Here is a 13,603-nt window from a genome sequence, read left to right as displayed (position 1 = left end):
CAGAAATTAAAAGAGGCAAAAATGGTTTGAGTTCTTTATTGAGGGGGTGACTGTAAAAAAGGAGCAAACTTTATGTTTTAGCACCTTTATACAAGTTATAAAATGAATTGCTGGTTCTCTGGGTTCTCCAGATGTACACAAGAAATTGGCTGCAGAACATTATATGACAGACGGGCTCGGAGAAGGAGAAGCATTTAATTCACAGAAACCAAGCAATAGAAATGTCTTAATTTGGAAAATCTTATTATGTTTAATTACAATCAAGATTAAATTTACAAATTTTGGAACCTGGGATTTTAAACAGTGCACATGACATTAGCATGTAACATAAGTTAAAAACACAAAAGGAATTTTATAAATGTTGTTACCTGGAATTAGACAGAAAAAGAACATTATTAAATACTGGGTGCAGCTATCTAAGGCATCTTTAATTCAATAGAAAAAAGATCTAGAAGTCTTATACAAAGCAGGAATGAAGCTATACAATGTCACATTATATTTTATTCCTTACACACTGTACAAAGTCCATTTCCTTCAGGGCTGGCCACGCCAATCACAACACTAGGCAGCTTAACTCTTGTTTTTCAATATCCTACATTTACTGTGTCTACCAGACACACACTGTATTTACATATTTAGACATGAAATACAAACATAAATATGAGCAGGCTCTGTCTATCCATCCCAATGGCATCGCATGTCTTCAGACACATTTAAAAAAATACACCAAATATTGGCCACCTAAGCTTTACATTGACTGTTGCCCCCCTTTGAAGCACTTCACAAAACTGGTTCAAAGTGCTTTAAAAGTAAATCTGACTTGACCTGAGCTTTTTGGTCAAATTTCTCTGTTGTGTAAAGAGAAGTAGTTGTTGGATAGTGTCTAGCAAGGCTGCACCATCCATTGAACATGTATGTCACAGTATTAAAACACGCCACAGTGAAAACTCAACTACCTGCTGTCTGATGGCACCGAGCTAATTTGACCAAAGAGCTTTTTTAATCGTCTGTCGGTGTATTTCCTCAATAGAAGGAACTCTGATACAAATCCAGGCTTCAAACTGACTGATGACCTGTTAGTGAAAGGTCAGTACATCTTCATTATATCAAAAACGATATAAGCAACAGTATGTTTGCTGTAAAGCAAATTATATTTAAGTAACTTGTGTGAATACTGTACAGTAGGCCTAATGCTGGTCATCAGTATATCAACAAAAACTTCTCAAGTGTAAATTCAGAATTAAAGCTATCACATAGCTGGAAAAAATCATGTACAAAGTAACTGATCGAAGGCCTGAGAAAGCTTCTTTTTTTTTTCCTTTTTTCTTTTTTTTGCATTTTGTGACGTGATTGTCAATTCAGGCCAAACAATTGGGAATTCAATCATATTTACAGCAATGCATAGGCTACAAATCACCAAATCAAAACTGTAAAGCAGAATAGCAGTTACCCTGGAATTTTGTTGTTCTTTTTTTTATAAGTACACAAGGAGTGGCAAGTACGGCTGAGTATCGTTTGGTACAGGTACCAAGTTTTCACTTTTTTTGGACACCTTTCTTTGAGAAGTCAAACATTTTTTTCTAAAATAAAATATACGCCACGATAAAAAACTTCTTCGGTGAACAAAAGAAGTAGAAGTTGTTGAGTTGATATTTAAGATAAATGTAACAAGAAACCGTTAAAGAACTTAAATAGAATACTGTCTGAAAGTAGAAAAATGGGATTAAACAACAAGTAAAGAATATGGATTTGGCCGAACATTTGGTGCCTCATTACTCCACCTCTCAGATACACACAGACACATTTCAGTACCAAAAAGAGTTGAAGTTTGACACCCAGCCCTTGATGTGAGCGTACCTGTTGTGGTATCCAAGCTGGATAACCAACTATACAGCAACCTTGGTTGGATCTCAGAGAGAAAAGAGTAGTATGAGCGGGTTTATCACCAGGCGACAGACGCCTCTAATCACTAATATTTCACTGAATTTAATCCTTAGCACCTGGAGACTCAAGAAAACTCTTAGATCTTGTTTCTCAAACTTTTAAAAACTCTTGGATTTGTGTAAGGGGTATTAACTCAGCCCCATCGCCCTTGACAACACAGGAAATGAAGGTGTTTTTTGCAGCACTTCTCTAAAGGTAGAGAATTTTAGGTAGTATACATACTGTTTCATACGTCAAAATCATCATTTTCCTTGGACATCATCACGACCACACAACTTGGACTTGTTATTGGTACAGCCTGCCACAAATGTTTCATCTATAGAAAAACATCAACAGAAAAAAAGAAAACCCAACATGGATCCACGTAGTCTTATCGGTTACAAAACTGTCCGTAAAAACCCCAATTTTTTATATTTATGTTTCTAACAGTGCCTCCTTCACATCATTAGGTAGATAGAGTCCTCCACTCATCTGAGACGTTATTAATGATCTCTTCCTTGTGGTTAACAAAAGGTGACATCCTACTTTCCTTGATCACAACAAAGCTTTTGATATGGTTTATTAAACACTGCATAATCACTTGGAAAATTTGGTGGGGCAGGTAAATTTAAAATTCTCTTAAATCTGGTGTTCCACAAGGATCAATCCTTGGTCCTCTATTATTCTCCATTAGTATATATTCACTTTGTGAAATCATTCCTAATCATAGTGTTGATTTTAAAGATATGAACATTTATTTGGTGTACCAATAAAAACTTGGAAAGTCAAGTCCCTTCAAAAGCCTCAACTTTTTAAGATTTTAGATTTATTCTTTAACATTTAATATCCTTGAAATTTGCTCTGTACCATCATTTTCGTTGCGTTCAGATCACTGCATGTGGCTCTTCCCCAAGATACCAACACAATCCTCCATCTCCAGCAGCTCTTTGCTTGTGGCATGTTTGTTTGTAAATTGATATTAACAACAACTTTTAAGGCACAGTGACTTCTGGCCCCGAACTGCAGATTTAACCCTTTCCAAGTCTGAACTGAGTGTTGCTGTTTTGTTCTGAGGTCTTGGCAGCCACTTGACTGTATCTCAGACTTCACCATCAGAGATACCAGACCTTGTATCGCCTCATCTGTACCCTCAAAGCAAATTAGTACATGTGTTAAATGTTTTTTTTTATATCCTCTTCATATTTCTGCTGTAAATTTTTTCACCTCGTTTTTTAACTTTAACGTTCATTTAGTCTTTTTCTTTTTTTTTTTACATGCCTACTTTGTAAATCAATTTGTAACAATTGTATGGAAAAAATGTTATAAATAGTTTATTATCATTATTAATATTATGTTTAATAGTATGGATTTACACACTTTAAAAATAGCCAATGTAAACTTCTAATGATCTTCAAAAGTCTTGAGGTGGGGAGTTTTTTATAACGATTCTCAACTTTTTTCAGTAAAACACAAATAACTTAAAACAAAATTACCAATCCACTGAGGTAAAAACACATTTCTCACATTTCTGATAAATTTACAAAACACAGTGTTAAATTATTTTCCTTTTTTGGTTCTTGTCGGCCAATTTCTCAGAGCTCTTGTCCAAGTGTTCCACAATTAAACCAAAAAAAAAACAAAAACAAAAAACAGGCAGGATTTAGGGGCAGAAAAACAAAACCACAGAGATGGAAACTGTGACTGGAGTCCTGTGGTCTTGGGTGTTGGTGTCTGAATAATTCTGTGTATGTTCTTCCGCAAGAGAAGTTCATAAATAAGCAAGAAGAGTTAAGCATCTCAATCTGAAGCCTCGCCGTCTCGTCTTCTCGCACGTTCAGTTTGAGCTGGTTCTGGCCTCGACTCAGACCAGAGAGAAAAAACAAAACAAAACAAAAAAAAAAAATCTATTATTAATAAATTTGCTGGATCAGTTTGAAGTCCACCAGGAAGGATTTCTTTGTACACCACTCTACACAGTGTCCTAGAGGAGCGAGGGGGAGGGGGGGTATAGGGACTGTTATTTGGAGTAATTCCCATTATGGGATAAGTCACACACACTCCATCGGTGTCGTCTCCTCTACGCCTCCTTCCTCTAACTCAGTCTTTAGTCTCCGAGAGTTTGTCTGCGTATATACTCAGTATACAGCCGGCTCACAGGTTCTTGGTGTTTATGTGAGTCTTATAATGCTTCGCCAGGTGGTCACTCCTCATGAAGCGTTTCTGACACTGGCTGCACTCAAAGCGCTTGTCTCCTGCGGGGGAAACAAAGGAGAAAGTGAGAGGAGTCATGTAATGTTTTAACATCAGATTAATGGGGGAAAGTTTCACTACCATTTCACAGAGAGGGTGAACATGCAGCGTCTCAACTGTGTAATTAAGCCTGTTAAAATGAATAATTATTTATTCTCATTTGTAAACTCTTCTTCCATATTTTAACTTCCGTTCTTAGTTTAACCATCAGATGATTTTATAATTCTGCATGTTTGTGTTTACATGTGTGCTTCAGTGACTACAGCACCTGTGTGCGTCCTGGCGTGCCGCTGCAGCTCGTCGCTGCGTGTGAAACGTTTGCCGCAGAAAACCCAGTTGCAGACGAAGGGCCTCTCGCCGGTGTGCAGCCGGACGTGAGCTCTGAGCAGCGACGTTTTCCTGAACGTCTTCTCACAGCCGGGGACATGACAGATGTGCTTCCTCTTCCCTACCTCCCCGGGCCTGCAGCGTGCCCAAACACACAAACACATTCAGTAAAATACACAGATTCCAGGGTTACGCTGAAGTCATTTAATTCTGTTAATACAGAAAGTTTGATTTTCAGAAGCAAAAACTTTATTTACAATGTACGTTTCAACAAAGAAGAATTGGAAGAATTGTATTCATAAGGATAACGATGACATGACTCTGTCTTTACTGAGTATTTCACATATTTGTCCGTCTCTTGACGCGCTCACCTCTTGTCTGCGTCCTTGCAGTTGGGGCAGGTGCAGGCCATGCGTCTCTTCTTCTCTCCTGGCTGACCGGGCAGCTCCAAAGTGAGGGTCTGGTCCACCTGGATGGTCGGCTGGCCCTGCGTCGTCGCCAGCTGGAGCCCCCCGCCCTGCATGGTCTGCACCGTGAGGTGCTGCTGGCCTGACAAACCCGGAGACAGACACACTGTCAGAGACACAGCAGGGCTCCTACGAGAGCAGCCTCCAAAAATCTAATTAGACTCCCAGCTGAGTTATGTTCACCAGAAATTCTAATTAATGATTAATGGTGACATTAACATAATACAGACACTTGAAAGCAGAGAGCTGACAATATATTCTAACCAGATGGAGCTCGTATCCAGACTTCATTAAGAATTTGAAGTTTTTTTTTTCCATTTTTCAAACGTGGCTGTTGTTGATCTTTGCACTTAAATAAGAAGAAAGATGTTTTCTGTTTGCATTAATACTGTGTTGTATTTTATCAGAGCTTGTCTATGTGTTTCTAGGTTTTGTATTTTATGTTGTGTGTGAGGTTATAGTGTCTGTTGTGTTGTTCTTGTTGCATGTGGTCATGAGATGTGACAGAATTTCCCCAGGAAGAATAGTTGTGGTGATACAGCAATAATCTTAAATAAACACTAAAAAATAAAAACATCATCATCATCATCATCATCATCATCATCATCATCATCATCATCATCATCATCATCATCTAACTGTCATGGTGGATATTTTCTGCTAATTTTGCCCCTAGGCTGGACAATAATTACATTTTTTCTGTATTGATTTTCAGTTGTATTATATTGTGATTTACAGAAGCACAAAATGTTTAAAAAACTTCAGTTTCTAACAAATAAGAAAAAAGTGCTAATTGAAGTTTGAAGGGCAACTTGACATCAAAAATATCCTACTGATATACTGTGTGTTCAGAGAATGGTCATAGTGTTGAGTTTGAGTTCAGTTTCTAGTTGCAATTTTAGTTATTCACTTTTGTTAGTAGTTTCCTTCTTGGTAAATTATATATACAGTCAATTTTATTACTCTACCAAATGGTTCTGGTTCTGGTCTATAACGTTCTTTGTCTTCCTCCAGAGAAAACCAACTAACTCCGTCCTCTAGGCCAGAGAGAAAAATGTGAGAAAGATCAGTGACACCGCCTTGAACTTAGTCTCAGTTGGGTTATTCTTGTTTTTAATCAACCATCAGACGACTTGGAAACATGCACGTCGACTCACCCCCTGCGTTGGTGATGGTGACAGGAACTCCCTGAACTTGGACCCCGTTGATGCTGATCGTCTGCACCGCCTGAGTCGCCGAGGGGAGCTGCGACGTATTCAGCGCTATCATCCCCCCTGCCGGGGCGATTTTTGCCAGAGTCCTTTCCTTCCGGCCCCCTGCCGGCGTCTTTTTGGTGCTGGCCGGCGGCGAAGTCGTGACGGTGGCGACCGACGTGGTGGGGGTCGTTGTCGTGGAGACCGAGTCCTGGAGCAGAACTGACTGCCACTCGCCCGACGCTGTTTTGAAGAGGATCTGAGGAGAGAAAACGTCAAACATCCTGTTTCTGTTTTCAAACAAATATTTCTGCTCTGTTGTTTAGGAATGAAGATGTTAATGTTAATTAACCTTTTTAGATTGATTGTAAATTAGTTTTAATCTATATGATTAAAGTAGTTGAATGCTACGTCCCAGCTTCAGCTCTGCTGTGATTGGTGAGTGCACACGTCACTGGTGTACATTTACTACTGTTTAATAGCTGTGAATGGCAGCCAATTAGAAATCAGAAGTTTTGTCAAGGCTATAGTTTTGAAGCGAGTGTCTGAATGGATACCTGTGTTGGTGACGGCTCTGTCGGAGTGACCTGCAGGTTCGAAGGGACCGACTGTCTCTGTGGGACGGGCGGCAGCGTGGCGGAGGCGGCCTGCACCACTTTCAGGGCCTGCTGCGGGATCTGGACCACTTGAGATTCGGGTTTGGGCTGGACCAGCTGGACCTGCTGCACCACAGCCGGCTGCCCGGGACTCTGCACGATCAGTAGGTTGTTACCAGCCTGCGAAACACAGAGACAGGAGGAGGTTACACCTGTGATGTTCAGGTGTTGATTCGGCTTTTAGCCAACACTCACATCTGGAGTGGTGCGGCTATAACTGAGGAGGAAGGGGTTAAGGCTGCTGGAGTACAAGGAGGCTGCCGGGAAGTCGGCCACCTCTCCTACGAACAGGTCACCACAACACCACAAGTTAGTAAGATCGTTTTCCATCAGCTGAACTTTTGGCCACATGGGGGCAGCAGAACAGAACAAGTCCTATATTCACTCTCCTGCCAAATCCTGAGGAAAATATCCATCTCTTTAGTTGCTAAATGCACCACTGTGTCCACCAGCTACTCCCTCTAACTGAGTGTGTGCCATTGGCTGCTGGGCAAGTAGCATACAGTCAGTTTTCACAGCTAAACAGCTGCCTGCAGCATCTGGAAACCACGCAGAGAGAGCGAGTACACACCACAGAAGAAACCAAAATAGCAAAGTCGTAAAAAAAAAACAAAACGAAACAATGAGCTGAAAGATTAAAATGCTCTGCAGATGTGACAGGAATGCAGTCAGATTAAAAAAATGACACTTTTATCGATTGTTAAAATAAAAATATGTATTAGAGAAGCTTCCAGTTTATCGTGTAAAACACAGGATGGATCACGTTACGATTCAGCAGGAATGAACTGAATGAATTCATCCAACAAATACTATAATAAATACTAAGGTTAGGCACCAATGTTTTAATTTTAAAGCCTTTTTGTTTAATAAAGATTATTTGTTTGATTGAAGAAGTGTTTTCACTTCTGCAGCTTCTCAAGGACGAAGCTTAAATGCTGTTATCTGTTTGACATTCAACATTTTGTGTTTGTGTTTTTAACCGGATAAAAGAGCTTCAATATCCGTCATAACAAAGTTCTAAACTCAAGGTTCACTAACTAAATTTTTCTGGCACATTCAACAAAACCTCATCGACACAGAATACAGTAAATTAGCATCCCGATTGTTGGCTGAATTAACATCCTTCAGCTAGTAAGTGACCACAGATTGTTCAACACAGCACGTCTTATTTGTAGAGCAGTGAAAAAATCTAAATCTCGAATCAAAACTCACCTTTTCAGAACTTTTAATATTTAATATTGTTGTGTGTTGTATATTTTTTATGATCTTTTTTGTAACTTTCTTACAATTAAAATGTTTTATTATTATTTTTATCATTATTATTATTATCGGTGTTTTTGCTGCTACAGCAGATGTACCTGTATGATGTTGTCACCAGCTTCTATCAGGATGGTCTCCATCTGCTCTGGGGGAGGGGAGGCAGCCTGTGCAGGAGGAGGAATCGGAGGCTGCGCAGCCAGAACCACTTTCTTCTTCCTCCCTCGTCGTCCCTTTCCAGGGGTGGGAGGGGCGGCTGCCGTCTCTGTGACGATTTGAGCCCCGCCCACCTCTCCGGTCGCCACGTTGAGCGGCAGCGTGAGCCCGCTGGGCAGCTGCACCATGTTTGCAGTGGAGTTGTTTGGCTTCCGTAACTTAGGGGAGGGCTTGATGGCTACAGTCTTCTGAGGCGTGATCGGAGCGGTGGCGGGGGCCGGTACAGTCATGGGGGTGGTGATGATGGCCTGGTTGGTGCCCGGTATGAGCTGGATCTGACCACCCTGTGGCATCACCTGGATAGTCTGGGGACCCTGAATCTGCGGCACCACCTGGTACTGGATGTTGGCGGGGGCCGTGGTGTTGGTGCGAGCTGGGCTCTGCTGAATAGTGAGGACGATGGGGCTGCCAGGAGCCGTGGAGCCCAGGCCAGCAGGGAGCTGGATCACATTGCCCTTGGCTGATAGAAAACCCAGGTTTTTGGGCGGAGCAGGGGCGATTGGAGCCGGCTTTATGGGGAGGAGCCTGCGAGGCTGGGGCTGTGCTGGAGGAGAGGTGACAGGAGCCTGAGCAGCAGGAGGGCCGATCTTACTACAGGTGGCAGCCAGGAGCGCCAGAGGGGAGGGCTGGGTGTCCTGCAGGGAGAGACACAGTCAGACACAACAGCTCAGATACAACTCACACCGTCTGCACGACAACCAAACTGAGCAGAAACAGGTCAGCACGAAGAGAGACGGAGGAGGTGATGGTGAGAGGTACGAAAATAAACCAACAGGTAAGCCTCCAACTACACATGCAGAATCATAATCATGGTGTAGTAGGCGTTGAGTTTCCTCCTGCAAAGCTTTTGAGCCCCTCAGTGATCCATATGTGTGATCCTCAAGCTGCAGGAGAGGAAGCATTCTGCATGAATGTCAGCTTCAGCTACTTTAAAACCACAGTGGATCTAATGAACCTGGGCCATCACCTGGGATGAAAAAGCCCGGCTGGATGATACTGACATAATCAATCTAGTAGCACAATGCTTTTGGCCTGATTTGATCTTTTAATGACTATTGGTGCTTTCAAAAAGACACACAAGAAAAATTACGACAAACCAAAGTTTGAAACTGTTCGACAAACTTCAAAATCTGTCGCTCAGTGAAAATGTTCCTGCAGTGTGCAGCGGCATGAACGTGTGACGGGTTAATGGAGTGTGATGACGTCAGGAGACTTCAACAGTGCGACCAGAAAAAGAGCAGAGAGCGGCGACATCTGGCTGTTACTCACTTGCGTGGAAGCGGTGGAGGGCTGAAGGTATTCGCTGGGACTGACAGCAACAGTGGTGGCCATACTGTCCTGTTGTTCTGAGAAAACACACAGACACAGGAGAGTCAGAGTCAGGATGCCTGCAGCATCTACGTTCAGTGGTTCAAGGACATCTCAGGACAGTCCTACAGAACGGAAACAGAGCTGAGAAAGACAAGCGCTGTAATGCCTCACTGTGCTCAGCATGTGATGATTTATCAGCATCTGTTACACCAATTAAGCCTTTAGTTACACCAATTAGTGCATTAACGTTAATTTATCCTAACTGCACATGGGGGTATTTTTTAGACTGACATTTTTATTTTCACAGCCAGCGACATGTATTCATTACTCTCCGAAACCAAAATCAAAATATGATTAAAGCTACTTAAGATAAGAAACAGTAAATATCAGGACTTATTCACTCTTTCTTTTCTTTCTACAACTCAACACAATGATGCAATAATGATCAAAAACATACGGGGGAGTAACTAACTACCACTGTGATGGGTAATTTATTGCCAATATCTTTCTAGTTATTGAAAAATAATCACATACATCATAACCAACAGCTGTCTGCGAGGTATTAAAAAAAAATCTATAAAGCATGTTTTGGGAAACAGTTAACAGTAACATAAAACAGTAGATAAGGCTAATACCTGTAAAAACACCAGTGTGCTCCATTAAGAAAGCACTGCTATCTCTGTTATACAGAATTTAAAATGAAATAAAAAGTACTGTGTGCACCAGCTGATCATTCTTTGGTTATTTTGACGTGATTTGCTGAATGATACAATAATCTAGATAATGAAGATTTTCAAAACAAGTGCAGCATTTTGAACTTCTGCAGAAGCTCCTGTAATGTAACAAAACATCTAGTGAGCTGGTTTTTAGTGAGTTAGCTGCTATGTCTGGCCCTGGAAAAGTATAAGCATGAACAACGCTGAAGTATCAAGCTACTGGTGATGATTCAGACGCTCTCTAAGCAAGAAAATGCACTACTGGACTGCAGTCAAAAACATTATGAGAGGAAAAGACACAATTTATTGAGCATATTATATTTCTGTTTAGACAGACAGCATAAGTACATTTAGGGCAGGATGCCCAATAGTTTAAAAGCAGGGTAAATCTTGAGTATCAGGCATCGCTGCCTAATGGCCAAAATAGGCTGAGGCTGTTACTGTCAAAAGAACTGCTCCAGGAAAGAGGTTCACTCATGATATACACCGAGTGACCTATTCCGGGTATGAATGCATGAACTGCAATACAGCCTGTACACAATGTACAACCACTGGTTTTTAATAATATATAGATATAGTCTGAAATAAACTCCAGTGCAACAGACAAATGTAAGATGGAAACATAGACAGTCTGTGTTTGCTGCATCATCCTTAAAGTGTTTTCATTTGTGATTTAAAGCAGCAGCAGCTGCTTGGGGAGGGGGGGGGGGCATTTAGGTTTAACTCAACATCTCTCATCATTCATGAACGTGCAAAACAAAACTGAATATCAGTATTTGTAATAAATCAGCTGAGCTCAAAGCACGTTAACTGGCAAACACTTGAAACAGCGGGTGACACCTAAGTGCATGACAACCACAGAGCACTGTTCTGGCGACCAGCAATCCTGCTGAGAAGTGCACAGGCTGCTGGGAAACGACTGAATAATCATGGATCTACTCCATCTGCAAAAGAGGCTGATTTCATGCTTGCACTGATGAGCATTAAAGAAAGGCAGTTTGTGCTTCTAAAGTTAAGTATTACCAATGCATTTGAGTCACAGAGACAAGCATTTGTTCTAGTTTTTAAAATACGAATGGCGTGCAATGTTAGAAAAATGAATGTAAAAATATTCAGTCTGCTGCAGGACAAAAACAAAGATGCAGCTGAAAATAACATGTGTCTTTCTTCATCTTGAGCATCACAAGAAAACTATGGACGGATTACTCCGCTTGAATATATAAAATAAATAACATAGTAACATCAATATAGATTAAAAATAATGAATAAAACTTTTGGTTCACTTTGCACAGGTATTTATTTTACAGAAGAAACAGATGTGTAGCTCTGTGACTCCAGCGTAGAGGTAATACTTGACAGGCACAAACTGAGGCTTCATTATATCCATATCCAAACACAGATCATTCAAAACACCAAAGATAAGCTCCTTGTTATGGGGAAATGGGAAAAATACAAAAGCCTCTTTTAAAAAAATTAACTGTCTAATTCTGCCGCCTCATCTGTCAATACTAAACTTTGCCCTGACAGAAAATAAACTGTGTTGTGGCTGCAGACCACACAGGAACTGTTTCCTCTGTTAGAGCTGTATGCCTCATTAAGGGAAAGTGTAACAACTTCACTGTCAGCTTGCTGAGCCCACTTATTCTCTGCTGGCTGAAATACATTTTAGGATGTACAACCCCGGACGTGTGATTGCAGAACTGCTGCAGAAACTAAGCAAAAGTGATTCACACTTTTAGAATTTTTTAAAACCACCACCATTTATGCGAGTGTGTCTTTAAGCCCTGCCAGTTATACAAATAGAAGAAAAAAAACTGTGCGGCCTCAAAATAGCGCCGCCATCAAACACATACTGTCGGTTTGGTTTGCTGTGGACAACCAGCTTACATTGGTTAGCATGCTAACTAGCAATACTAACTAAACCGGGGCAGGCTAAAGTGGCTAGCAGCTAGCTCAAGCTAATTTGGTCCGTGTGGAGCTTAATTTAATAAACCAATATGGGATCGTTACTTGCGCCGTCTACATTATACTGTGTTGTTAGTGGAATGGATGAGTGGTGGAAATGCATTTTGCTGCATTTTGGATAAAAAGAGGTAAAGGACCAGCTACTTAGCTTCCAATAGCATACTTGGCTAGCTGCGCGTCAGCTAGCCGAGTCAAACTCTTTGATAACGTTACAGAAAAAGGCAGCCCCTTTCCGGAAGTGCGATGCTTATTTTGATTCGCACAGCTGCCCGAGTACCCCCTAAAACATACTTATTCGTACCACATAATGTACACTGCTTTTCTGTTCAATGCAAATATAATGTTTAGCGAAGTAGAATGTAATATAAACACCAATGTTTTAATTCCTACCCACCGCTCATGACGACATTCGCTCTCCGCGAGCCTTGAAGACCGAGCCCAGGGAGGAGCCCGCCCGCGCCGCTGCACCAATCCGCAGACAGTGGAGCGTTGAGCGGCGGCCGCGCTGACCAATCGCCTGGAGCTTTCTCTGTGATTGAAATTCAAGCGAACCAATCGTGACGTGTCGCTCAGATACGTCGGTTATGGAATGACGATTCAACCAATGGGATGTCGAGATTGTGCTCGACAGGGGAGGTTCCGAAGCGTAAACCCCCGAACAGGCGTTTGCCCTATAAAAGCAGGAGGTTTGTTTCACTGACGTCCATAACGGCCAATGTGATGTCTGAGGGGCTGTTCGGTCAAAACAAGAATGACAACCGAGCTGATCAATGAGCTTTAAGTCGCTGCTGCCTGACCCGTTTAAAATGTCCCGTGGTTTATTATGAGGAGCAGCCCGTTATGTGGGATAACACAGTATGTTCTAAGCCAGTGTAAACGGATTAAAAGTTTATTTTAAATCTGCAATACAATATTTCTTACTCTGTTTATGTATAAAAGTTCAAGATGGACAGAATAAAATAGAATTGACTGCGTTTATTATCACTGCACAATTGTACAACGAAAAGTAAACTGCTACCCTTGGGTGCAACAGTAAAACACCTTATATATAATAATAATGATATAAAACAAATATGATAAGCTCATAAAAAAATGCATTGTTCCAAGATCAACCCCATGGATCCCAGCCTTTCCTTTTTGGTTTTTGATCCCTTACAAGAGAAGTAGAGGCCCCGTTCACATTTCAGGTGACTGTGAGCTCCACTGTTTAATGGTCACAAATAGTTTCATTTAAATAATTGTTCAAGATCAAGACCCACAGACACAAAACTGTCCAATATTTCATATTCTTGTTGATACTTTTGCACTTTTACTTTTACTTA

The 13,603-nt window shown here is 41.2% G+C and overlaps 1 protein-coding gene across 2 annotated transcripts; it reads right to left on the bottom strand.

Moving 5' to 3' along the window:
* Positions 1-21: 21 nt before the first annotated feature.
* On the bottom strand, positions 22-12,703 carry sp2 (Sp2 transcription factor). 2 transcript variants are annotated; one of them, XM_022767684.1, is made up of 9 exons: positions 12,676-12,703; positions 9,559-9,635; positions 8,175-8,924; positions 6,718-6,936; positions 6,125-6,419; positions 5,936-6,004; positions 4,872-5,049; positions 4,442-4,635; positions 22-4,175 (listed from the first exon to the last, which is right to left on the bottom strand). In XM_022767684.1, exons 1-9 carry the CDS (start codon positions 12,680-12,682, stop codon positions 4,075-4,077), a joined length of 1,890 nt encoding a protein of 629 aa, XP_022623405.1. In that variant the 5' UTR covers positions 12,683-12,703; the 3' UTR covers positions 22-4,074. The 2 variants fall into 2 exon arrangements, with proteins under 2 accessions (XP_022623405.1, XP_022623406.1); XM_022767685.1 differs by lacking the exon at positions 5,936-6,004.
* Positions 12,704-13,603: the final 900 nt, after the last annotated feature.

The sequence above is a fragment of the Seriola dumerili genome, unplaced genomic scaffold (assembly GCF_002260705.1).
Source record: "Seriola dumerili isolate Sdu_G_001 unplaced genomic scaffold, Sdu_1.0 BDQW01001246.1, whole genome shotgun sequence".
Classification (NCBI taxonomy): domain Eukaryota; kingdom Metazoa; phylum Chordata; class Actinopteri; order Carangiformes; family Carangidae; genus Seriola; species Seriola dumerili.
Note: the sequence above shows the minus strand (reverse complement) of the source record. Positions and strands in the feature narration are given on the sequence as shown.